Here is a 25354-nt window from a genome sequence, read left to right on the forward strand (position 1 = left end):
AGAGGCTGCTGGACAGCTCAAAATGTCTGGAACTGAGAGTATGGAATGGCATCAAACAGATGGAAACCATATGTTGGCTGTATTTGATATCATTCCACTACAGTCATTACAGTGAGCCCATCCTCCCTAAGTAAGGGGCCAACAACCTCCTGTGTCAGGCACCTACTACAAACCGCACTAACCCTATTATTTGTGATGTAAATTGAGTATATAGTATGCTTATTGGTCAAAGTATGGATTTAGATAGTATGCCAGAAGTTCCCGGATGTCGTACTACATTCATACGAATTATACACATAGTGGACACTATTTCCATACTTTCCGGGCCCATAACACAATACTTCAGGAAAGGGGCGTGGCTTCACAACCAGCCAAAGTCCGACGAGAGCGGATACAAATGAATTGTTTTAACTAATTCTGACAAATGTTAAGAAAATGTTGAGCAATGTATTAAAGTAATGACTTTCGAATAAGTTACGCTACACGTTATGTTGGATGACAATTTGTTGGCTACGCTATCCTTACGAACCTCAAAGCTATCATTTAGAGGACGACCAATTAATCAGCACGGCCGATTAATTAGGGGCGATCAAGTTTTCATAACAATCGGTAATCTGCATTTTTGGACGCTGATTATGCCCGATTACATTGCATTCCATGAGGAAACAGTCTAGATGGAGTGATATAGAGATGATGGAGGAAATTAAACTGGATCCATCTGTATCTGGAGTTCAATGTGGATGTAACACCATCCCTGCATAGGTCACTCCATAGACCCTCATCAAGATCAATACCCAGATCTTTTTCCCATCTAAGTCAGGGTTTATCTAGCCCAGGCAGTGTTAGTCCTGACATAAGAACATTGTAAACACGGGAAATGGTCTTGAACAGTGGTTGGTCTGCGTGGCAGAGTTGTTCAATAGGTGACATCTTAGGTAGGTTCCATTGTCCCTTGAGAGTCACCCTAATAAAGTTTCATAGTTGTAGGTAGCTAAAGAAGTCCCTGTTAGGCAAGTGGTATTTCTGTTTCAGCTGATCAAAAGACATAAGAACTCCCTCCTCGTAACAATGTTCCAGATGAGTGATCCCCTTATCAGACCATAGTCTAAAGTTACTATTCTGGAAAAACATAGGAATCAATCTATTGTTCCATAAAGGGGTTTTAGGGGAAAGGAATCCCCCTCGCCTGAACAGCTCATGCAGTTTGCACCATGCCAGGACAGAATGTATGATTAAAGGGTTGTCTGTGATGGTTTTTATAGATGTTCTGTCCCATTTGTAAAACAATTCTGCCCCAGTGTCATCATTTACCTCAAGCTTTTCAATGTTCAACCATGAGGGAGAGGGACCACTGTCAAACCTCTGAGCCAGAAACCTAGACTGTGCAGCCCAGTAGTACATTCTAAAACTGGGGAGGTTTAAGCCCCCTTGACTGTAATCAAGGGTCAGTTTATCCAGGCCAACCCTAGGGGTTTTGCCGTGCCAGATAAACCGTCAGGTCAGCTTGTCGAGAGAAGAAAAGAATGCTGCGGGAACAGGGATAGGGAGAGATTGAAACAGATATAGAAATCTGGGCAGAACATTCATTTTAATTACATTGATTCTACCCAGTAGAGTGAGAGGTAAATCCATTAATTTACAAAGGTCACCCTCCACCTTTTGCAACAAACTGGCCAGATTGAGTTTATAGAGGTTGTTCAGATTACCATCCACCATTATGCCCAAATATGTAAAGCCCATAGGCAACCATCTAAAAGGAAACTTGTGCTTGATGGTATGATGGTCAAAGACAGACAACGGTAAGATTTTGCTTTTATCTAGCTTTAGGAGATTTGTAGAGTGATTTTATCAAATTTACAAACACGTTACGTAAACCGAACTTTTCCAAGACGCGAAAGAGGTATGGCCATTCAACCCTATCAAAGGCCTTTTCAGCGTCGAGGGAGACTGCGACACTAGGTATTTTGTTTTTGTTAGCAAGGTGAATTATATCAAAGAACCTTCTGAGATTATTGGAGGACAATCTATTAATTATGAAGCCAGTTTGATCTGGATTGACCAACAGGGGAAGACATGACTCCAGTCTCTTAGATAGCATCTTGGTGACCAGTTTACAATCTGTGTTAAGGAGAGAGATTGGTCTATAGGAGGCACACTTTAGCGGGTTTTTCTTGTGGATTACAGTAATCACTGCTTGAGAGAAAGACTCTGGAAAGCAGTTGTCTTCCCTGGCTTTTTTAAGTACCTCCATAAGGTAGGGGACCAACAGCTCCCTAAATTCTTTATAGAACTCTGGAGGGAAGCCATCCTCCCCAGGAGATTTATTAGAAGGTAAGGATTTAATGGCCTCCAACAATTCAGGAACTTTGAAGTGTTCACTCAGGCGCTCGCTGTCTTCCCCTGACAGGCATGGGAGGTTGAGAGAGGAGAGAAAGGAGTCGATCTCTGATAGATCATCGCTTGATTGGGAAGTGTAGCGGTCTTCATAGTATTTCTTAAAAGTATTATTAATTTCAGTAGGGTCAAAAGATCTCATTTGTAAGAGTTTCTATAGCATTATTTGTCCTCTTACTTTCCTCTGCTTTCAGTTGCCATGCCAATACTTTGTGAGATTTCTCTCCAAGCTCGTAATAACGCTGTTTTGATTTAGTGATGGCCCTCTCAGCTTGATATGTGTTCAGAATATTATATTTAAGTTTTTTATTTACCAAAAGCCTGTATAGATCTTTAGTCGGGCCTCTTTGGTAGGTTTTCTCTAGCTCGGAGATTTCAGATTCAAGGGCACTCAGTTCCGCACTGTGTTTTCACTTCAGCCCTTTAGTATAGGAAATGATCTGTCCCCTCAGATAGGCCTTCAATGTGTCCCAAAGAATGAAACTGTCAGGAGCGGAGGGTTTGTTTGTCAAAGTAAAAATATTGATCTGCTCTTTGATGAATGCACAAAATTCAGGTTGCTTTAGGAGTGTAGAATTTAGTCTCCATCTATATGCTCCATTTACCTTGGTAGGAATGGAGATTGATAATACTAGAGGAGAATGGTCACTAAGCAATCTGGGGAGATACTCGACATCTAACACTCTATGAAACAGTTGTGTCGAAAGTAAAAAGTTATCTATACGTGTGTGTGTCTTGTGTGGGTGTGAATCAAAAGAGTAGTCCCTATCCTGTGGGTGCAACTGTCTCCAGATGTCTAGTAAATTGAGATTTTTCATGAATGACATGGTGAGCTTGCCGGCTTTGGTAAGAAGTGAGGGTTTATCAAAGGACCTATCAAGAACTGTATCTAAACAAAAATTAAAATCTCCTCCAACCAGTAGCCATCCTGGTGGTGCTTGAACGACCTGAAGGAAGACATTCTGAATAAACATATGGTCATCGAAGTTTTAGGAGCATAAATATTCAATAGGGTCCAAGCCTCTGAAAACATATGCCCCTGCACCAAAACAAACCTGCCAGAGGGATCAGAGATGGTGTTGTTGACGCAGAAGGGGATGTGTGTTTACTTATCAAAATTGCAGTTCATCTTGCTTTGGAGTTAAAAGAGGAAGCAAAAACTTGTCCTACCCATTCCCTCTTCAATTTCTTGTGTTCACTGACTGTAAGATATGTTTCTTGTAAAAACACAATGTCAGCCTTTAATTTCTTAAGGTATGTATAGACTCTTTTCCTTTTAAATCGGGCTGTTAAGACCTTTTACGTTGAATCTGACATATTTTAGTGGATTAAGCATAGGTTGGGTTTCAAATATGTAATTGAATGGAAATCTATCATATGTAGATAATTAGGAAATGTTTCAACTTTGGTTTGAACACAGAAGTGACCTATGTGTCTCTTTAGGAAGGAAACAATAAACATAGAAAAAAGGAAGAAAAATAAAATAATAAATAATAAAAACCCCAACAATCAAACATGAATACACTTGTAGAGATACGTTGCTGCTCGCTTTCCATCTTGCTCTTACTAGCTAAACCTTGGCGTAAACTAAAACCTGCGAGCTCTCTAAGTTGAAAACAAACGTTGTGAATAGATATTTATGGCTGAATATTTACTGCCCACGGTAAGGGCTGCTTGAGTCTCTTTTCGAAAGATTAACATAAATAAGGGGGAAAGCAGTGGGCCTAAGCCCACTTATTTGCTTCGCCCAGTGGATATAGACTAAAACAAAATATACTCTCCTGTAAATGTAATAAAACTCACCCCTGAAAGATACGGTTAGTTGAAAATGTACAAATCAGTTATGGTGACAGGAGGATATCAGCAGTTCAGTCTGGATAAGAGAAAACAAACAGACTGCATTTTATCCCCCAGAGAGACTGTCCTGGCTCAGACGTTGCATCTTATCCCCCAGAGAGACCGTCCTGGCTCACACGTTGTTCAGTTCTTTGAGAAAAGTGTGCACTTCTCCCGGTGTGTTGAAGAGATGGCTTCGGCCTTTGTACTGAACTTTCATCCGCGCAGGGTGGATGAGGTAGCCGGTGATATTCTTCTCCTTCAGTGCTTTGGCGGCGGTCTAAACTGCTTGCGACGTCTGGCGAGATCCGCGCTCATATCCGGGAAAAGGCTGACCCTCTTTTCATCGATGGTGATGTCCCCTTTGGCTCTTGCGAGTTGCAGTATCTTTTCTCGGTCTTGGAAACGGAGGAACCTGATCAGGACGGCTTGTGGAGGCTCATCTGGCCGGGGTTTCGGCGCTGATGTTCTGTGGGCGCGTTCGATTTCCAGCGGCTTGGTGAAGTTGATTATGCCTAGGACCTCCGGGATCCATTGAGTGAAGAAACGGACCGGGTCACGGCCCTCGCAACTGTCCTTTTGCAGTTGTGTCAAGACCTGGTCATGTCTAGCGATGGTATCTTCAACTGTGCTAATGCGCAACTCTGCCTCAGTCGTTCTCAAAAGGAGATCATTCATGGAGGATTTCAGGTCGTCAATGGAAGAATGGAGTTCAGCCGATTCCTTATCAATTTTCATAGAAAGACCTTTGTTACCATCCTGAATTTCCCGGAGGAGAGTAGCCAGCATGTCGGCAGGCTCGCAAGAGGCTGCTGAGAGCAACAGTCTGGAACTGCCGTCTGAGTTATGAGGGCTAATGCTAATCTTGCTAGCTGTAGCGTTATCGTTATCTTGGGAATCAACAACGTTTTGGTTGTCCTTCTTGCCTCTCGGTCGGAGGTCCATGGCTCTTTGGAAAGGTACTTGACAATTTATCAGCCGATGTTAGATTATTGTTTCAACGTTGTTATTTAGATAAAAATAGAATAACTTTGAAGAGCTCGGTTTGTCAACATCTGCTCAGCTCCGCGGCATCACGTGCTCCATCTGGATTTGTTCTTTGATTGATTTTAAGTCTGTGTGATGTGAAATATCAATTTCAACACTCGGAGAAGAGGTAAGCATTATCTTTTGTGTATTATTTTATGCCTTTTCAGGTCCCCTAACTGGATGAAACTCTTTCCACACTGAGAGCATTGGAATGGCTTCTCTCCTGTGTGTATTCTCTTATGTACTTTCAGGTTCCCTAATTTAGTAAAACTCTTTCCACACTGGGAGCAGTGGTAAGGCTTCTCTCCGGTGTGTGTTCTCTCATGATTTTTCAGAGTCTTTAACTGGATGAAACTTTTTCCACACTGGGAGCATTGGAAAGGCTTGTCTCCTGTATGTATCATTTTATGTTCTTTCAGTTGCCCTAATCGGGTAAAAGTCTTTCCACATTGAACGCAGTGGTGTGGCTTCTCCCCTGTGTGTTTATTCTTGTGTTCTTTGAGTTGCCTTAATCGGGTAAAGCTCTTACCACACTGGGAACAGTGGTATGGCCTTTCTCCTGTGTGTGTCCTCTCATGTGATTTAAGGTCCCCTGATTGGGTATAACTCTTTTCACACTGGGAGCAGTGGTAGGGCTTCTCTCCTGTATGTATGATTGCATGCTTTTTCAGGTTCCATACATTGATGAATCTCTTTCCACATTGAGAGCAGTGGTACGGCTTTTCTCCTGTGTGTATTTTCTCATGATCTTTCAGTTGACCTGCGTGGATAAAATCTTTTCCACACTGGGAGCAGAGGTAAGGTTTTGTTCCTGTGTGTGTCCACTCGTGTTTTTTCAGGCCCGCTGATGAAAAAAATCTATTTTCGCACTGGGAGCAGTGATAAGGCTTCTCCCCTGTATGTATCCTTTCATGCATTTTCAGGCCCCTCAACTGAGCAAAACGTTTTACACATTTTGAGCATTGGTAAGGCTTCACTCCTGTGTGTGTCCTCTCATGCATATTCCGGTCCCATAACCGGATAAAACTTTTCTCACACTGAGAGCAATGGTAAGGCTTCTCTCCAGTGTGGATTCTTTCATGGTCTTTCAGCTTCCCTAACCACCTAAAACCCTTTCCGCAGTGGGAGCAGTGATGTGGTCTTGCTGGTTTGGGCTTCTCTTGTTCTGGTTCCCCTGAAGGATTCTTCCCGCTGTCAGAGCAAGAGTCTGGTCTCTGTCCTGCCAAAGACAAACAGCATTTAGTTAAACAGAGAGACCTGAATGAAAACGTCACATGATAATAACACTTCTATGAGGTTTAATCCAGTTTTTAAAATATTTAATCCAAGTCAAAATGTGGATTCGTTGTCTTCATTCTGTCCTCTTAATTGATTGAAAAGATATGTAAATGCAAGATCACAACCAAATGTCATGACATTAGACATGAGTTGGTTGTTATGATAGGCTATACGATATGGTATCAAAACTATTTTAAGTCTTTCTTATCTAATAACAAAACACCTAAAGGACCTTATAACACCATTGAGATTCTACAAAACAAATAATGTAGAGCTTCAGCCTGATATTGCTGTTTACTAATCTGTATCATTCCGGCAGGGTAGCCTAGTGGTTAGAGTGTTGGACTAGTTACCGGAAGGTTGCAAGTTCAAATCCCCGAGCTGACAAGGTACAAATCTGTCGTTCTGCCCCTGAACAGGCAGTTAACCCACTGTTCCTAGGCCGTCATTGAAAATAAGAATCTGTTCTTAACTGACTTGCCTAGTTAAATAAAGGTTAAATAAAATAATTCTCTGTTCCCACAGTGGGAGGGAGTGAAAGTGGCTGGCTCACACAGCAGCCAACAGCGAAACAGGGACAGGCAGATACTTTCAAAGCGAGGCCTCCTGAGTGGCGTAGTGGTCGAAGGCACTACATCGCAGTGCTAGCTGTGCCGCTAAAGATTCTGGGTTCGAGTCCAGGCTCTGTCACAGCCAGCCGCGACCGGGAGACCAATGGGGCAGCGCACAATTGGCCCAACGTCATCCGGGTTAGGTAGGGTTTGGCTGGCAGAGGTGTCCTTGTCCCATTGCGCACTAGCGACTCCTGTGGCGGGCCGGGCGCAGTGCATGCTGACACGGTTACCAGGTGTACGGTGTTTCTACTGTGTGGCTGGCTTCTGGGTTAAGTGGGCATTTTGTCAAGAAGCAGTGCGGCTTGGTTGGATTGCGTTTCGGAGGACGCACACCCCCTTTTCATCCCCAACTTCAATCTTGTCTCATCAATGCAACTCCCCAATGGGCTCGGGAGGCGAAGGTCGAGTCATGCGTCCTTAACACCTGCCCACTTAACCAGAAAGCCAGCCGCACCACTGTGTCAGAGGAAACACCGTTCACCTGACGACCGAGGTAAGCCTGCAGGCGCCTGGCATACCACAAGGAGTCGCTAGAGAGCAATGAGCCAAGTAAAGCCCCCCCATCTACTGCTCACATTAGTGTCCTCACTGCAACACATAGCAATACTATTGTTACATCCTTTCTCTTATTTGTGTGAAATCTGACCATAACAACATAATCACACAACTGTTTACAGTGTTTCAAAACTGTCAGAATTACCCAATATCAATTAATACGGAAAAATAATATACTGGACAAAAATATAAAACGCAACATCAAAAGTGTCAGTCCCGTGTTTCATAGGCTGAAATAAAAGATCCCAGAAATTTCCCTACACAAAAAGTTTTTTTCTCTCACATTTTGTGCCCAAATTTGTTTACATCCCTGTTAGTGAGCTTTTCTCATTTGACAAGAAAATCCATCCACCTGACAGGTGTGGCATATCAAGAAGCTGATTAAACAGCATGATCTTTACACAGGTGCACCTTCTGCTGGGGCCAATAAAAGGCCACTCTAAAATGTGCAGTTTTGTCACACAACACAATACCACAGATGTTTCAAGTTTTAAGGGGGCCTGCAATTGGCATGCAGACTGCATGAATGTCCAACAGAGCTGTTGCCTGAGACTTTAAAGTTAATTTCTCTACCATAAGCCACCTCTCCAATGTCATTTCAGAGAATTTGGCAGTACAGCCAACTGGCCTCACAACTACAGGCCACGTGCAACTATGCCAGCCCAGAACCTCCACATCCGGCTTAACCCCCTGTAGGATCTTCTGTCTGAGGAGGGGGAGAGGGGTGCTGAGGAGTATTTATATCTGTAATAATGCCCTCGTGTGGGAAACTCATTCTGATTGGCTCCCAAGTGGGTGGGCCTATGCCCTCCCAGGCCCATCCATGTCTGCCCCCCTGCCCAGTCATGTGAAATCCATAGATTAGGTGAATTTATTTCAATTGACTGATTTACTTCTATGAACTGTAACTCAGTAAAATATTTGAAATTATTGCATGCTGCGTTTATATTTTTGTTCAGTATATATTCACTTCCAGTGACATAAAACAAAACAGTTTCAAACATGTTCACCCCCCCTTTTCCTCAGGGTCAGCTGTCACTTTTCTATTCCATTTTCTTTATTTAAAAAACACATTTTCTGTCCATTTTGGTTTTTCGAAGTCAATATTCAAAGTCTTCCAGGTACTCTGGTCTAACTACTGTGTGGCCTGATCTGGTAGTGACAATGTTTTGTGTGTCACCAGTAGCACTATCTGGAGTTGAAATGGTCTCCATCAGTCTGTTTGTCCCAACAGTCCCAGGATGACTTTGCTCTGTGGTTGAGTTATGATCGCATCTGAGATGGCTACGATTCCTCCTATGAATACCTCCAGTGTCAAATTGAACTTGGTATGATCTGATGTCCACAGATTTCAGCACTGTAGCTTTTCTTGAGAATGTGTGTGGTTCCACAGATTGAGAGAAGGAGAAAGTGTTCAAATCCAATGTTCCCATGTCCTTAGCATTTCTGTCATAGTAGGTTGCTTGTTTTTTTGTCTCTGGTTGTAGAAGACTGTCCCTTATGGGTAGAAGGGTTCTGGTTCTCCTACTCGGCAGTCTTTGAGCTGGGCTCGCGTTCAGTCCTTGCGAAGGGGTATTGCGATGGTCCAGTGAAGCCAGGTAAGGGTCTTTGCCTGCTGTTTTGGCTTTCAGCATCAGATGTTTTGACGTCTTAATGGCAGACTCTGCTTTCCCATTACTTTGAGGGAATACTGAGGTCCATTATCAGAGAAACAGACGTTTGGTATCCCTTGCCTTGCAAAGTGTGATTTAAGCTTGCGGATCACAGTAGTGGACTTTGTCAGGTAGGTACTGTAGTCAATTTCCCATAAATAGGAAAAATAATCCACTGTAATCAGATCATCTCGGTTGTCAAAGGTAAACAGGTCTGTGCCTACTTTTTTCCATGATTGGCTAGGGAGCTCATGGTTTTTTTTTCATTTATTTTTCTCACCTTTATTTAACCAGGTAGGCTAGTTGAGAACAAGTTCTCATTTGCAACTGCGACCTGGCCAAGATAAAGCATAGCAATTCGACACAATACAACAACACAGAGTTACACATGGAATAAACTAAACATACAGTTAATAATACAGTAGAACAAAGAAAACAAAAAGTCTATATATAGTGAGTGCAAATGAGGTAAGTTAAGGCAATAAATAGGCCATGGTGGCGAAGTAATTACAATATAGCAATTAAACACTGGAATGGTAGATGTGCAGAAGATGAATGTGCAAGTAGAGATACTGGGGTGCAAAGGAGCAAGATAAATAAATAAATACTGTATGGGGATGAGGTAGGTAGATAGATGGGCTGTTTACAGATGTGGACAAAGTGTCTCCTTTTGTTGTTTTGCATCCATAGACCTGCAGATGTAACACTTTTCTATGAATGTCTTAACCCGTTTGTTCATGTCTTGCCAGTATACACATTCTCTTGACCTCCTGAGAAATCTTTCAATCCCAATGTGAGAAATCCAGTTAGTTATTTCACCTCAGAGGGTCTGGGGTAACTGCTCTTTCTCCTCTGAATAGGATTCCATCTTGAACACTCAGTTCATCTTGAAACGAGTAGTAGTGTATGACATCGCTTTTCGCCATCTCCAGCATATCACCCTCTCCCGAAATCAAAATATAATCTGCCATGACGTGTATTCCGGGTAAACCCTACAACGCTTTGCTCAATTTCCTTAGGAACATTTCAGGTTGCTGGGATAATCCCCATTGGCATCTTCCATCATTCATTTGTGTATCCCACAGTGTAGAGAATGTAGTCAGATAGCTTGACTCTTCTTCTAGCTGTACATTCCAGAAACCATTCTTGAAGTCACACACTGAATACTCTTGCTTTTGATAGGTCCAGTAAGATGACATCTACTGTTGGTAGAGGAAAGTGACTTATCTTTAGTGGTCTGCAGTCTACACATATTCTCAGTTTACAATTGTACAATCACAAGGCTGCTTATCCAGTCTGTGCTTTTCTCCACCAGTGTAATAAAATCCTTCTGCCTTGAAGGCTGCTCAACTCTTCATCATTGTGACTGGAACTATTCTTCCTTTAGGTAGTTTCACTGACTACACCTTGTGGTCAATCTCAAACTTGTAGATTCTCCTGTGAAGAGATCGGAATATTCTCTTTTTTATGTTCTCCATAGTCCAATGACCCTCTGTTTCAATGCTATCCACAGCAAGACTGTTCTCAAACTGCACTTTCACTAGGTTCATGGCCTGAACTGTTTGTCAGTTTAATCTTGCATTTGCCCAGTGGCTCTAGTGTGATCTTGTTGTACATCACTAAGACTTTTTTTGTTTTCTCAAATTTGAGTGACCGGGTTCAGAAGATTTATCAGGATAATATTACAGCTTGCTCCACAATCTAACTGAAATCTCACTAGTTGTTTGCCAATGAGCATTGCTGAAAAAACTGACTAGGTCTCATCTGTTGTGTATTTTACAATGTTTACACACTCTGCAGTAACACTCAGAATTTCCTTGTATTTCTCGTCTGTCTCAGCCACTTTATCCACTGATTTTCCTTTCCCTTGCTTTGACATGCACTTTGCAACAAAATGATTGTCCTTCCCACACTTTTTACACTGCTTTCCAAAAGCTAGGCATTTCTTTTTATTTCTCTCGTGTGTTTTCCCACAGAATCTGCATGAGATTGGTAGGAATCTTAGAACTTTCAACATCCTTTCAATTGGGTTCAAGTCCAGTGTCTGAGAAGACCATTGTAAAATGTTGACTTAGTGGTCAATTAACAACTTCTTTGTGGATTTTGATCTTTGCTTGGGGTTGTCGTCTTGCTGGAAGATCCACTTCTGGACAACTTTCAGCCCCCTGGCAGACGCAACCAGGTTTTTGGCTAAAATGTCCTGGGGCTTAATTTATAAATGCTGCGCAATATATACCCCAAAACGTGTGTGCACCCTACCTGCAAGCAGGGTAGGATTAAATCCATTTGAATTCACTTTTTGATAGCACCCCTTTTGATTTGAACGAAACCCTCCATACATATTTGCCCATTGTAGAAGTGCTCAGAAAGTGACCTTTTATTTATTGAATGTTTTGGAATTCAGGTCCAAAAGGTGCTCAACGTTGCCCTATTTGGCTTACCATGAGACATCTACGTCTTTTTCACTGGAAAAGATAAACGGTTGAGAGTGATACAATTTTAAAATCTTACAAACAATGCTGTCAAACTATTTGATCATTTGTATTAAAACATTTTTTCCCCCAATTGCGTAAACTTGCATGTTTTAGCATAGAATCTATTTTACATCATCTGAGGTTGTGTTGTGCCCGCCATCGGTTGAGACAACATGCTCTTGAATACAGGGTGGGTGTCATATTTTGGCTGACAATACAATTTAAACGTCAACTTTGAAATGGTACCACAAAGATGGTTGCTGGTCCACACAGAGAATGTTGACTTGAATGGGAATATTTGTTGTTATACACTAAAGGTCAAAAGTTTTAGAACACTCATAGGTTTTTCTTTATTTTTACTATTTTCTACATTGTAGAATAATAGCGAAGACATCAGAACTATGTAATAACACATATGGAATCATGTACAGTCGTGGCCAAAAGTTTTGAGAATGACACAAATATACATTTTCAGTCTGCTGCCTCAATTTGTATGATGGCAATTTGCATATACTCCAGAATGTTATGAAGAATGATCAGATGAATTGCAAAGTCCCTCAGTGCCATGCAAATGAACTGAATCCCCCCAAAAACATTTCCACTGCATTTCAGCCCTGCCTCAAAAGGACCAGCAGACATCATGTCAGTGATTCTCTCGTTAACACAGGTGTGAGTGTTGACGGGGACAAGGCTGGAGATCACTCTGTCATGCTGATTGACTTTGACTAACAGACTGGAAGCTTCAAAAGGAGGGTGGTGATTGGAATCATTGTTCTTCCTCTGTCAACCATGGTTACCTATGAGGAAACACATACCGTCATCATTGCTTTGCACAAAAAGGTCTTCACAGGCAAGGATATTGCTGCCAGTAAGATTTCAACTAAATCAAACATTTATCAGATCATCAAGAACTTCAAGGAGAGCGGTTCAATTCTTGTGAAGAAGGCTTCAGGGCACCCAAGAAAGGCCAGCAAGCGCCAGGACCGTCTCCTAAAGTTGATTCAGCTGCGGGATCAGGGCACCACCAGTACAGAGCTTGCTCAGGAATGGCAGCAGGTAGGTGTGAGTCCATCTGCATGCACAGTGAGGCAAAGACTTTTGGAGGATGGCCTGCTGTCAAGAAGGGCAGCAAGGAAGCCACTTCTCTTCAGGAAAAACATCAGGGACAGATATTCTGCAAAAGGTACAGGGATTGGACTGCTAAGGACTGGGGTATAATCATTTTCTCTGATGAATCCCCTTTCCGATTGTTTGGGCATCCGGAAAAAAAGCTTGTCCGGAGAAGACAAGGTGAGTGCTACCATCAATCCTGTGTCATGCCAACAGTAAAGCATCCTAAGACCATTCATTTGTGGGGTTGCTTCTCAGCCAAGGGAGTGGGCTCACTCACAATTTTGTCTAAGAACACAGCCATGAATAAAGAATGGTACCAACACATCCTCGAGAGCAAATTCTCCCAACCATACAGGAACCGTTTGGTGACGAACAATGCCTTTTCCAGCATGATGGAGCACCTTGCCATAAGGCAAAAGTGATAACTAAGTGGCGCGGGGAATAAAACATTGATATTTTGGGTCCATGGCCAGGAAACTCCCCAGGCCTTAATCCCATTGAGAACTTGTGGTCAATCCTCAAGAGGCAGGTAGACAAACAAAAACCCACAAATTCTGACAAACTCCAAGCATTGATTATGCAAGAGTGGGCGGCCATCAGTCAGGATGTGGCCCAGAAATTAACTGACAGCATGCCAGGGTGGATTGCACAGGTCTTGAAAAAGAAGGGTCTGCAAATATTGACTCTTTGCATCAACTTAATGTAATTGTCAATAAAAGCCTTTGACACATGAAATTATTGTAATTATACTTCTGTATTCCATAGTAACATCTGACAAAAATATCTAAAGACACTGAGGCGACACTGATCAAGTGATTGGTGCACAACGACTGACCAGCATGGTAGTTGGAGTCTCACGTGTATTTGGGTATATGAGATTCCCATGGAGTGAAATAAATGTAAATTATTTGGTCATGTGTATGTAGACAGGAGGAGTATTATATGCCAGCTGAGCCTCAATGCTGCAATTGTGGTGGTGAACATGCACCTAAATGCTGCAATTGTGGTGGTGAACATGCACCTAAATGCTGCAATTGTGGTGGTGAACATGCACCGGCATTTATGAAGTGTCCTGTTAGGGTTAGATTAGGGCCTAATGAATTTATTTAAATTGACTGATTTCCTTATGAAATGTAACTGAGTGATATCTTAAATTGTTACATGTTGCGTTTATTGTTCAGTGAGTCTTTTTTATGGGGCACACTCAAAAAACGGTCATAAAACTGTACGAAATGGTCTATAATTGTAGGCTATGTAGCAATGTCACAGATATTTTAATTACATTTTTGACAAAGCATTTTTTTAAATATTCAAATAACCGTGCCCATCCCTAGAAGTATTTTGAGTAGTTATATACTTTTTGCCATGTAGCAGTGTAGATAAATACTGGCGCAAGTCAATACTTCTTTTGCTCAAATAAAATATGAGTCAAATATAATTTTTTTGCCATCAGACTTACCTAATTCTCACTTGAAACATAGTTTGTGTTTAATAGGCTAAATCGGTGGTTCCCAAGCAGGGGTACTAGGACCAAATCAAATCGTTACTTACAAGCCCTTAACCAACAATGCAGTTTTTAGTAAATAGAAAATAAAAGTAACAAATCATTTGGGGTACTTGAGAGAACTCATGAGACCATTGGCCTACTGTTAAAATGCACATGAGGGGGTACTTCAGGGGCACTCCTGGCAGGGCAAAATTCAGTTGGTGGTAAAGTGACAGAAAAAGGTTGGAAACCACTGGGCTAAATTATACATTCTGTTAACATCTGATTCCAGAGTGATGTGTTCTTGCAATTTGTAGTCTGACAGTTCAGATTTAGATATAATTTATCACGAAGTAATTTGAATGTAGTGATACACTTTTCAAAGTGACTTTAGTTAAGTAAACTATATGTTTTATTAAGGATAGCTTTAGCGTAGCTTAACTTCTTCCAGTGTGAAATAATTGGTAGCTTGGTAAGCTATATTTTCAGAGTAGTTCGCCAACACTGTAGCTAAGCATGCAAATCGTGCCCTTGGTGCCATCATTACAAAGTGTAAAGACATGGGTGGCCTATCTTTTTAAATGTTTTACAAAACTGTTTGATTCATTAGTACGACCTATTATTACTTACGCTGCAGCAGTATGGGGCACGGAAATTATACTTAATTCTGTTTTTAACCATGCTTGCCGATTTTAACTTTGTGTGGGTAAATACACGCCAAATGCTGCTATTCAAGGCGATATCGGTTGGAAAACTCCGAGTCAAAACTGGCCAGCGAGTGATTTGAAATTGTTGCATGTTGCGTTTATATTTTTGTACAGTATAATTATGTTCTGGCCCCATGACCATCGGCTTGGAGGGGAAAAAAATATAGATATTTTTTAAATCGGCCTGTGGCTAAATCTAGTTGCCTACCCCTGTTCTATGGCATCACCAGTGGCTATGTATTTTTTTTTAAACATTTACAGAGATTTTGCAGCATGAAAAATTAACATCTATGTAAACATGCATTTTTTTATGGGCTTGTGATGTTGCAACTGCAAAGTGTTACAGGTTTTGGTTATCCCATTTATGTTTTGAGGTTGGACTTTAGCATGTATAGCTAGCTCTTTGGCACAGGGTGCGCACCGATTGGTGTCACACCTGTTACACCTGTACTGGTTGCCGTCTCATTAGTGGTAAGGTGTTATGCTGGCCCAGGTGCTATTTAAGAGTGGCTGGCCCAGTGTTCCAGATAGATGCGACGGGTGAACATCTTTCCAATTTCAGTTTTTGCCACCTTTGTGGTTTGCTTCCTGTCTAAGTTTGGTGTGCTTTTAAGTTTTGTTTGCCTGTTCTTGGGCAAATTTAGTGGGCGCTCATGGTGGGTGTCTTTTAGGTTCCAGTTGTTATTTCTAGTCAACTTTCAGTGGACACCCCCCAAGACTGTCTTTCTGAACCCCTCCTAAAACCCCACCTGTTTCATTTTGGTTGTTGGTCAGTGACTGTTAGTTCCCCCTTCTGTTTGAGTGACAGTTTAGTTTTTTCTTGCTTGGGAATGTAACAAAATGGGGGCTCGTCTGAGGTCTTGTTTCCCATGAGTATGGTAGTCGCTCTAGTCACCTACTCTGAAGCTCTGCTGTGCCCAGATATGTGTTCAAAATACACTATTGGGTTGTTTGTCACTGACATCCACCTTGAGCTGTTACGAGACTGGTGGAATCATTTTGAAAGTTGCATAAACACACAGGCTAATAAAAATCAATAAAGCCATGGACTTCAAGTTGGATGCATTTGTAGAAAACCCTACATGGGAGATGCTAGATAAATGTACGAATCTGCTCATTATTTCAAAGCATTATGACATCAAAGTGGCTGACAAGACGCCATCTTTAATTTTTTTAATTGGACAACACACCTTCGTCTTGTCAGACGTCTTTGTCCTTCGTCTTGTCGTGTCCCATGTATATATCTTTTTATATATTTTTCCAAACTTCAAAATACTCTCCTGCAACCCGCCTCACCCAATTTGGTGTGGATCTGTTTTTTCTAAAGTATTTTTATTTAACTCGGAACCGGAATCCCCAAACAGAAGCTAGCCAGCTCACTAGCTACGAGTTGGTACTCAGCTAACCTTTAACTCGGAAAGCTCTCACCAGTTTGTACAACGCGACTCAAACCAGAGCATACTGGACCTAATTTCTCTCCATATCCCCGAATTCCTACCGCAAGCTCTGGACCTTTTCACCTGGATCATCGCAGCTAGCTAGCTGCTATCCGAGTGACTACTCCTAGCTAACGTCTGTCCCGAAGCAAGCACCAATTAGCCTGGAGCTAGCCCATGCTAGGCCCATTCACCCAGCTAGCTGAAGAGGCCCATCAGCCACTCCTGGGCTACAATACCCGGACCCCTTCTACTGCCAGTATGGGGCACGGAACCCCGCCGATCCTTCACGACTGGACTATGACGTAATCTGCTCGAGGGGGTACTCAACTGTCCCCTACATCACAACGTCCCCTGAATGCCCATCTGCTAGCCGTCTAGAGCATATTGGACTGTTAGCTGAATAGATCCATCAGACAATATCTTGAGCCATTATACCTATTTTGCCAATTGGACTTGGTCCCCTCTGCAACTCAGAATCCTTCTAATCCATCACGACTGGTCTATCGACATCACCGCACGCGGAGGCTAAAACAGACTTTCCTCCGTCGAGATGTCCCTCTAAGGCCCTTCTGCTAGCTTGCTAGCCCCGGCCTGCTAGCTGTCTGAATCGCCGTGTTGCCAGCCCAAACACTCACTGGACCCCTGTGATCACCCGGCTACGCATGCCTCATCCCTAATATCAATATGCATTGTCCATTACTGTCCTGGTTAGTGATTATTGTCTTATTTCACTGTAGAGCCTCTAGCCCTGCTCAATATGCCTTAACCTTTTTGGGATCGTTCGGGACGCAAGCGTCCCACCTCGCCAACAGCCAGTGAAATTGCAGGGCGCCAAATTCAAAACAACAGAAATCTCATGATTAACATTCCTCAACCATACAAGTATTTTACACCATTTTAAAGATACACTTCTCGTTAATCCAACCACAGTGTCAGATTTCAAAAAAGCTTTACGACAAAAGCACAATATTCAATAATCTGAGAACAGCGTTCAGCCACAAAAGTAAGCCATACAGTTACCCGCCAAATTATGGCGTCAACAAAAGTCATAAATAGCATTATAAATCTTCACATACCTTTGCTGATCTTTGTCGGAATGCACTCCCAGGACTCCCACTTCCACAAGAAATGTTTGTTTTGTTCGATTACGTCCATATTTATGTCCAAATACCTCCTTTTAGTTTGCGCGTTTAGTTCATTATTCCAAAGAAACAATGTGCGAGCGCAAAATCCAAACTTCCATCACAGTTTGTAGAAACATGTCAAACGATGTTTACAATCAATCCTTAGTGTCTTTTTTATAATAAATCTTAAATAATATTCCAACCGGACAATAGCGTATTCATTACAGAGGAAAAAGAAGGAACGGCGGGCCCGCGTGACCGCGCAGTAAACAACTGATTGGCCTCAGCCTAGTCCACTTGTTGAAACAGCTCTTATTCGACACCCTTCCACAATAGAAGCCTCAAACAACTTTATGAAGACTGTTGCCATCTGCTGGAAGCCTTGGGAAGTGCAATCTGGCCCCATAGACACAGCATATTGGATAGGCAATCACTTAAATTAAACTACAAACCTCAGATTTTCCACTTCCTGGTTGGATTTGTCTCAGGTTTTCGCCTACCATACGAGTTCTGTTATACTCACAGACGTCATTCAAACAGTTTTCGAAACTTCAGAGTGTTTTCTATCCCATACTAATAATAATATGCATATATTAGCATCTGGGACAGAGTAGTAGGCAGTTTACTCTGGGCACCTTATTCATCCAAGCTACTCAATACTGCCCCCGTCACCAAGAATTTAACCAACCATTTAGTTCCACCTCCCACATATGTGGTGACATCACCTGGTTTAAACATCTCTAGAGACAATATCTCTCTCATCATTACTCAATGCCTAGGTTTACCTCCAATGTATTCACATCCTACCATACCTTTGTCTGTACATTATGCCTTGAATCTATTCTATCGCGAACAGAAACCGGCTCCTTTTACTCTCTGTTCCGAACATACTAGACGACCAGTTCTGATAGCCTTTAGCAATACCCTTATCCTACTCCTCCTCTGTTCCTCTGGTGATGTAGAGGTTAATCCAGGCCCGGCTGTGCCTAGCTCCACTCCTACTCCCCAGGTGCTCTCATTTGTTGACTTCTGTAACCGTAAAAGCCTTGGTTTCATGCATGTTGACAATCAAAAGCCTCCTCCCTAAGTTTGTTTTATTCACTGCTTTTAGCACACTCTGCCAAACAGGAAGTCCTAGCCGTGTCTGAATCCTGGCTTAGGAATCTACTGCAGAGAGAGCCTGCAGAGTTCTGTCTTACTCTCCAGGTCTGCCCCAAACAATTCGAGCTTCTACATTTTAAAAATCCACCTTTCCAGAAACAAGTCTCTCACCGTTGCCGCTTGCTATAGACCACCCTCTGCCCCCAGATGTGCCTTGGACACCATACGTGAATTGCCCCCTGAAAAAAAACAGAGAAAAAAATCCAACCAGGAAGTGGGAAATCTGAGGTTTGTAGTTTTTCAACTCAGCCCCTATTGAAGATACAGTGGGATATTGGTCATGTTGCACTTCCTAAGGCTTCCACTAGATGTCAACAGTCTTTAGAACCTAGTTTGATGCTTCTACTGTGAAGTGGGGCCGAATGAGAGGGGAATGAGTCAGAGGTCTGGCAGAATGCTTTGAGCTCGTGATGCTCGTTCACGTGAGAGGTAGCTCTCGTTCCATTGCTTTTCTGAAGACAAAGGAATTCTCCGGTTGGAACATTATTGAAGATTTATGTTAAAAACATCCTAAAGATTGATTCTATAGACCGTTTGACATGTTTCTACAGACTGTAACGGAACTTTTTGACATTTTGTCTGCAACTAGTGAATGCGCTTCGTGAGGTTGGATTTGTTTACAAAACGCGCTAACAAAAGTAAGTCGCTCTGGATAAGAGCGTCTGCTAAATGACTTAAATGTAAATGTAAATGTAAAAGTAGCTATTTGGACATAAATTATGGACATTATCGAACAAATCAAACATTTATGTGGAACTGGGATTCCTGGGAGTGAATTCTGATGAAGATCATCAAAGTGAATATTTATAATGTTATTTCTGACTTCTGTTGACTGCACAATATGACGGATAGCTTTTTGGCTTGTTGGGTCTCTGAGCGCCGTACTCAGATTATTGCATGGTTTGCTTTTTCAGTATAGCTTTTTTGAAATCTGACACAGCGGTTGCATTAAGGAGAAGTGTATCTATAATTAAATGCATAACACTTATTTTCATCAACATTTATAATGAGTATTTCTGTAAATTGATGTGGCATTCTAGTTTTTGGAACTACTGAACATAACGCGCCAATGTATACTGAGATTTTTTGATATAAATATGAACTTTATCGAACAAAACATGTATTGTGTAACATGAGGTCATGAACATGAAGATTATCAAAGGTTAGTGATTCATTCTATCTCTATTTCTGATTTTTGTGACTCCACTCTTTGGCTGGAAAAATAGCTGTGTTTTTCTGTGACTTGGCTCTCACCGAACATTATCGTTTGTGGTGCTTTCGCTGTAAAGCCTATTTGAAATCGGACACTGTGGTGGGACTAACAACAAGAATACCTTTAAAATGGTATAAAATACTTGTATGTTTGAGGAATTTTAATTATGAGATTTCTGTTGTTTGAATTTGGCGCCCTGCACTTTCACTGGCTGTTGTCATATCGATCCCATTAACGGGATCTCAGCCCTAAGAAGTTTTAACACCCCGGTCATCCTACAATCTAAGTTTGATGCCCTCAATTTCACACAAATTATGGATGAACCCACCAGGTACAACACCAAATCCGTAGATATCATCCTAACCAACCTGCCCTCCAAATACACCTCGGCTCTTTTCAACCAAGATCTCAGCGATCACTGCCTCATTGCCAGCATCCGTAATGGGCCTGCGGTCAAACGACCACCCCTCATCACTGTCAAACGCTCCCTAAAACACTTCAGCGTGCAGGCCTTTTTAATTGACCTGGCCCGAGTATCCTGGAAGGATATTGACCTCATCCCGTCAGTAGAGGATGCCTGGTTATTCTTTAAAAGTGCCTTCCTCACAATCTTAAATAAAAATGCCCCATTCAAAACAAATTGAACCAGGAACAGATATAGCCCTTGGTTCTCTCCAGACCTGACTGCCCTTGACCAGCACAAAAACATCCTGTGGCGTGTATTAGCATCGAATAGCCCCCGAGATATGTAACTTTTCAGGAAAGTTAGGAACCAACATACACAGGCAGTTAGGAAAGCTAAGGCTAGCTTTTTCAAGCATACATTTTCATCCTGTAGCACAAACTCTAAAAAGTTCTGGGACACTGTAAAGTCCATGGAGAATAAGAGCACCGCCTCCCAGCTGCCCACTGCACTGGGGCTAGGAAACATTGTCACCACTGATGAATCCACTATAATTGAGAATTTCAATAAGCATTTTTCTACGGCTGGCCATGCTTTCCACCTGGCTACCCCTACCCCGATCAATAGCCCTGCACCCCCCACAGCAACTTGCCCAAGCCTCCCCATTTCTCCTTCACCCAAATCCAGAGAGCTGATGTTCTGAAAGAGCTGCAAAATCTGGACCCCTACAAATCAGCCGGGCTAGACAATCTAGACCCGCTCTTTCTAAAAACTTATCTGCCAAAATTGCTGCAACCCCTATTACTAGCCTGTTCAACCTCTCGTCGTATCGTCTGAGATTCCTAACGATTGGAAAGCTGCCGCGGTCATCCACTCTTCAAAGGGGGAGATACTCTAGACCCAAAATGCTACAGACCTATATCTATTCTACCCTGCCTTTCTAGGGTCTTCAAAAGCCAAGTTAACAAACAGTTCAACAACCATTTTGAATCCCACCGTACCTTCTCAGCTATACAATCTGGTTTCAGAGCTGGTCATGGATGCACCTTAGCCACGCTTAAGGTCCTAAACGATATCATAACCGCCATCGATAAGAGACATTACTGTGCAGCTCTCTTCATCGACCTGGTCAAGGCTTTTCGACTCTGTCAATCACCATATTCTTATCGGCAGACTCAACAGCCTTGGTTTCTCAAATGATTGCCTCGTCTGGTTCAACAACTACTTCTCTGATAGAATTCAGTGTGTCAAATCGGAGGGCCTGTTGTTCGGACCTCTGGCAGTCTCTATGGGGGTGCCACAGGGTTCAATTCCCGGGCCGACTCTCTTCTCTGTATACATCAATGATGTCGCTCTTGCTGCTGGTGATTCTCTGATCCACCTCTACGCAGACGACACCATTCTGTATACATCTGGCCCTTCTTTGGACACTATGCTAACAAACCTCCAGACTAGCTTCAATGCCATACAACACTCCTTCCGAGGCCTCCAAGCGCCATATACTACCCACCACTGCGACCTGTGCACTCTCGTTGGCTGACCCTCGCCAAACCCACCTACAAGTCATCTACAAATCTCTGCTAGGTAAAGCCCCACCTTATGTCAGCTCACTGGTCACCATAGCAGCACCCACCCGTAGCACGCGCTCCAGCAGGTATATCTCACTGGTCACCCCCAAAGCCCATTCTTCCTTTGGCCGCCTTTCCTTCCAGTTCTCTGCTGCCTTGACTGGAACAAACTGCAAAAATCTTTGAAGCTGGAGACTCATATCTCCCTCACTAGCTTTAAGCACCAGCTGTCAGAGCAGCTCACAGATCACTGCACCTGTACATAGCCCATCCAACTACCTCATCCCCATACTGTATTTACTTATTTATCTTGCTAATTTGCACGCCAGTATTTCTACTTGCACATTCATCTTCTGCACATCTACCATTCCAGTGTTAAATTGCTTGTTTTAATTACTTCGCCACCATGGCCTATTTACTGCCTTTACCTCCCTTATCCTGCCGCTTTTGCACACACTGTATATAGACTTTTTCTACTGTATTATTGACTGTATGTTTGTTTATTCCATGTGTAACTCTGTGTTGTTGTATGTGTCGAACTGCTTTGCTTTATCTTGGCCAGGTCGCAGTTGTAAATGAGAACTTGTTCTCAACTAGCCTACCGGGTTAAATAAAGGTGAAATAAAAAGTTAGAAAAATAAATAAATATGTAAACACTCCCTCTTCAAATTAGGGTTGATTGGAAAAAGCTGTTCAAAAGAGGACATTGTATTTATGACCTTATCTTATTACCTTACCCTGTCGAAGGCCATGCAGCCAAAATGCATCAGAGTTTTAAAACTTTGTTTCCATTGAACACGCCATACAAATAAAGGCATTTTAATGAATTATTTGAAGAGTGCCTTGGCCCTTCTTTCTTTTTGATGTAGAAACCATACTTCACCCGCTACGATCAGAGATGTCGGTGGAAACCGGTAGTGATGTTCTGCCTGTAGCCACTGCTGTAACCAGAGACTATAGTCCTCCTCAAGAGTATGAGGAAAGCCCAATACACCCTGTGCTAGTTGGTCGGTTGTCTGTCCCAGAATCACCCAGAATGTACCGCACGTCCATGTAGTGTGGGCTGATAGCAGTTAGGCCAAAAACTATTTTACATCAGATAATTTCAAAAATATTTTTTTTTATGCTTCAAGGTATCTTAAAATTAAAAATCAAAACAATGAAAATATAAATGGTACACATTCGATCCATTAACGTTTTGTTGGTGACCCTCACTCTTTGTAGCCAGTACATAACATATTCAAGTGTAGAATTTAAGTAAAGTGCCACTTTAAAACCGTACATTAGTTCAACAACTGAAGACAGATTTTGTGCCCCTGTTTTTAGGACAGTCCGCCTACTTACTGGAGTTAATCAGATATTTAGTCTCCTCTTTTTCTTCATCCTCTTCTTTAACTGTGACAGTCTTCCCCTCTTCCTTTAATCCCTCAATCTCCCCTTTCATTCCAAAAACGTCCTCTTCTTCCTTCACTGAAACATCCTCCTCCTCTTTCACCCTGAAAGCTTCTTCCACTCCTATCACTGTGACGGTTATCTCCTCCTCTTTCACTCCAAAAACGGCATCATCTTTTTTCACTACAACATCCTCCACCTCTTTCACTCCAAAAGCTACATCCTCTCCTTTCACTGTAACATAGTCTTCCTCCTCTTTTATTCCGAAAGCCACTTTTTCCTCTTCTTTCACTGTGATAGTAATTACCCCTTCCTCTCCTTTCGCTGTAATATTGTTATCTTCTTCTTTCACGACAATGTTCAGACCCAGAGCATCTTTCTCCATCCAGCAGACATCTTCATTAGCAGGGGAGGAGTAGCTCGTCATGTTCGGGGATGTAGCTAACGTTAGCTGGTTAGCATTAGCGAATAGCCTAGTTCAAGGCTATCTTAACCAGTACTAACTAACAACGTAAATATGACATGAAATGGAGTAACAAGTAAATATGCAGACAGTGAGTTCAAAATCGCTAAAGTTAATATACAAAAAAAAATCTAAAGAGCTCAGATGTTTTGGTTTAATATACGCTTGCAAGTTACACCGCTGTGACACAGGCAAGAATACGTACTTTTGGAGTCACGGATTTTGGAATCCTTCAGAATAAGAGTCCCGTCCTGTATACTTTGTAAATGTATAATTTGGGTGAAAGTGAGGGAAAATGTGCACAATTATTTATATATTCTATAATAGTTATCATACAAAGAATAATTACAGGTAGTGCTATAAGATATGTGATTGATTTGTCATTTTTACAAGCTTAAATGATCAACAATGTTTTTGTTTGGTGGGTACTCCTATCATTTATTGCATCATAAACCATTTCTGTCAGAAAAAGAGTGTCCATTCTACTCATGAGCACTTTTAGGTTTCGGTCCAAACACTTAAAAGACACACCCTCGTCCACTTACCCTAGCCTTATGGGGATTTAGAGGTTAACCCATGCCCTGTGTGTCCCCAGGTGCTCTCATTTGCTGACTCCTGCAACCGTAAAAGCCTTGGGTTCATGCATGTTAACATAAGAATCCTCCTCCCTAAGTATGCTTTATTCACTGCTTTAGCACACTTCACCAACCCTGATGTCCTAGACGTGTCTGAATCCTGTCTTAGGAAGGCCACCAAAAATTCTGAAATTTCCATCCCCAAATACAACATTTTCCGTCAAGACAGAACTGCTAAAGGGGACGGAATTGCAATCTACTGTCGAGATAGCCTGCAGAGTTATGTCATACTATCCAGGTCTATGGACCTTCTCTTCCTAAAATTATCTGCCGAAATTGTTGTAACCCCTATTACTAGCCTATTCAACCTCTCTCTCGTATCGTCTGAGATCCCCAAAGATTAGAAAGCTGCCGCGGTCATCCCCCTCTTCAAAGGGGGTGACACTCTAGACCCAAACTGTTATAGACCTATTTCCATCCTGCCCTACCTTTCTAAAATCTTCAAAACACAAGTTAACCATTTAGAATCCCACCATACCTTCTACACTACACAATCTGGTTTCAGAGCTGGTCATGGGTGCACCAAGGTCCTAAACGATATCATAACCTCCATTGATAAAAGACAGTACTGTGCAGCCGTCTTCATTGACCTGGCCAAGGCTTTCGACTCTGTCAATCACCACATTCTTATCGACAGACTCAATAGCCTTGGCTTCTCAAACGTCTGCCTCGCCTGGTTCACCAACTACTTCTCAGATAGAGTTCAGTGTGTCAATTTCGGAGGGCCTGTTGTCCGGACCTCTGGCAGTCTCTATGGGGGTGCCACAGGGTTCAATTCTCAGGCCGACTCTTTTTCTGTATATATCAATGATGTCGCT

The 25354-nt window shown here is 42.2% G+C and overlaps 1 protein-coding gene across 1 annotated transcript; it reads right to left on the minus strand.

Moving 5' to 3' along the window:
- Positions 1-287: 287 nt before the first annotated feature.
- On the minus strand, positions 288-24087 carry LOC115138473 (zinc finger protein 883-like). Its single transcript, XM_029675347.2, has 2 exons — positions 23391-24087; positions 288-6478 (listed from the first exon to the last, which is right to left on the minus strand). Exons 1-2 carry the CDS (start codon positions 23863-23865, stop codon positions 5394-5396), a joined length of 1560 nt encoding a protein of 519 aa, XP_029531207.2. The 5' UTR covers positions 23866-24087; the 3' UTR covers positions 288-5393.
- Positions 24088-25354: the final 1267 nt, after the last annotated feature.

This window comes from Oncorhynchus nerka, linkage group LG12 (genome assembly GCF_034236695.1).
Source record: "Oncorhynchus nerka isolate Pitt River linkage group LG12, Oner_Uvic_2.0, whole genome shotgun sequence".
NCBI lineage: Eukaryota > Metazoa > Chordata > Actinopteri > Salmoniformes > Salmonidae > Oncorhynchus > Oncorhynchus nerka.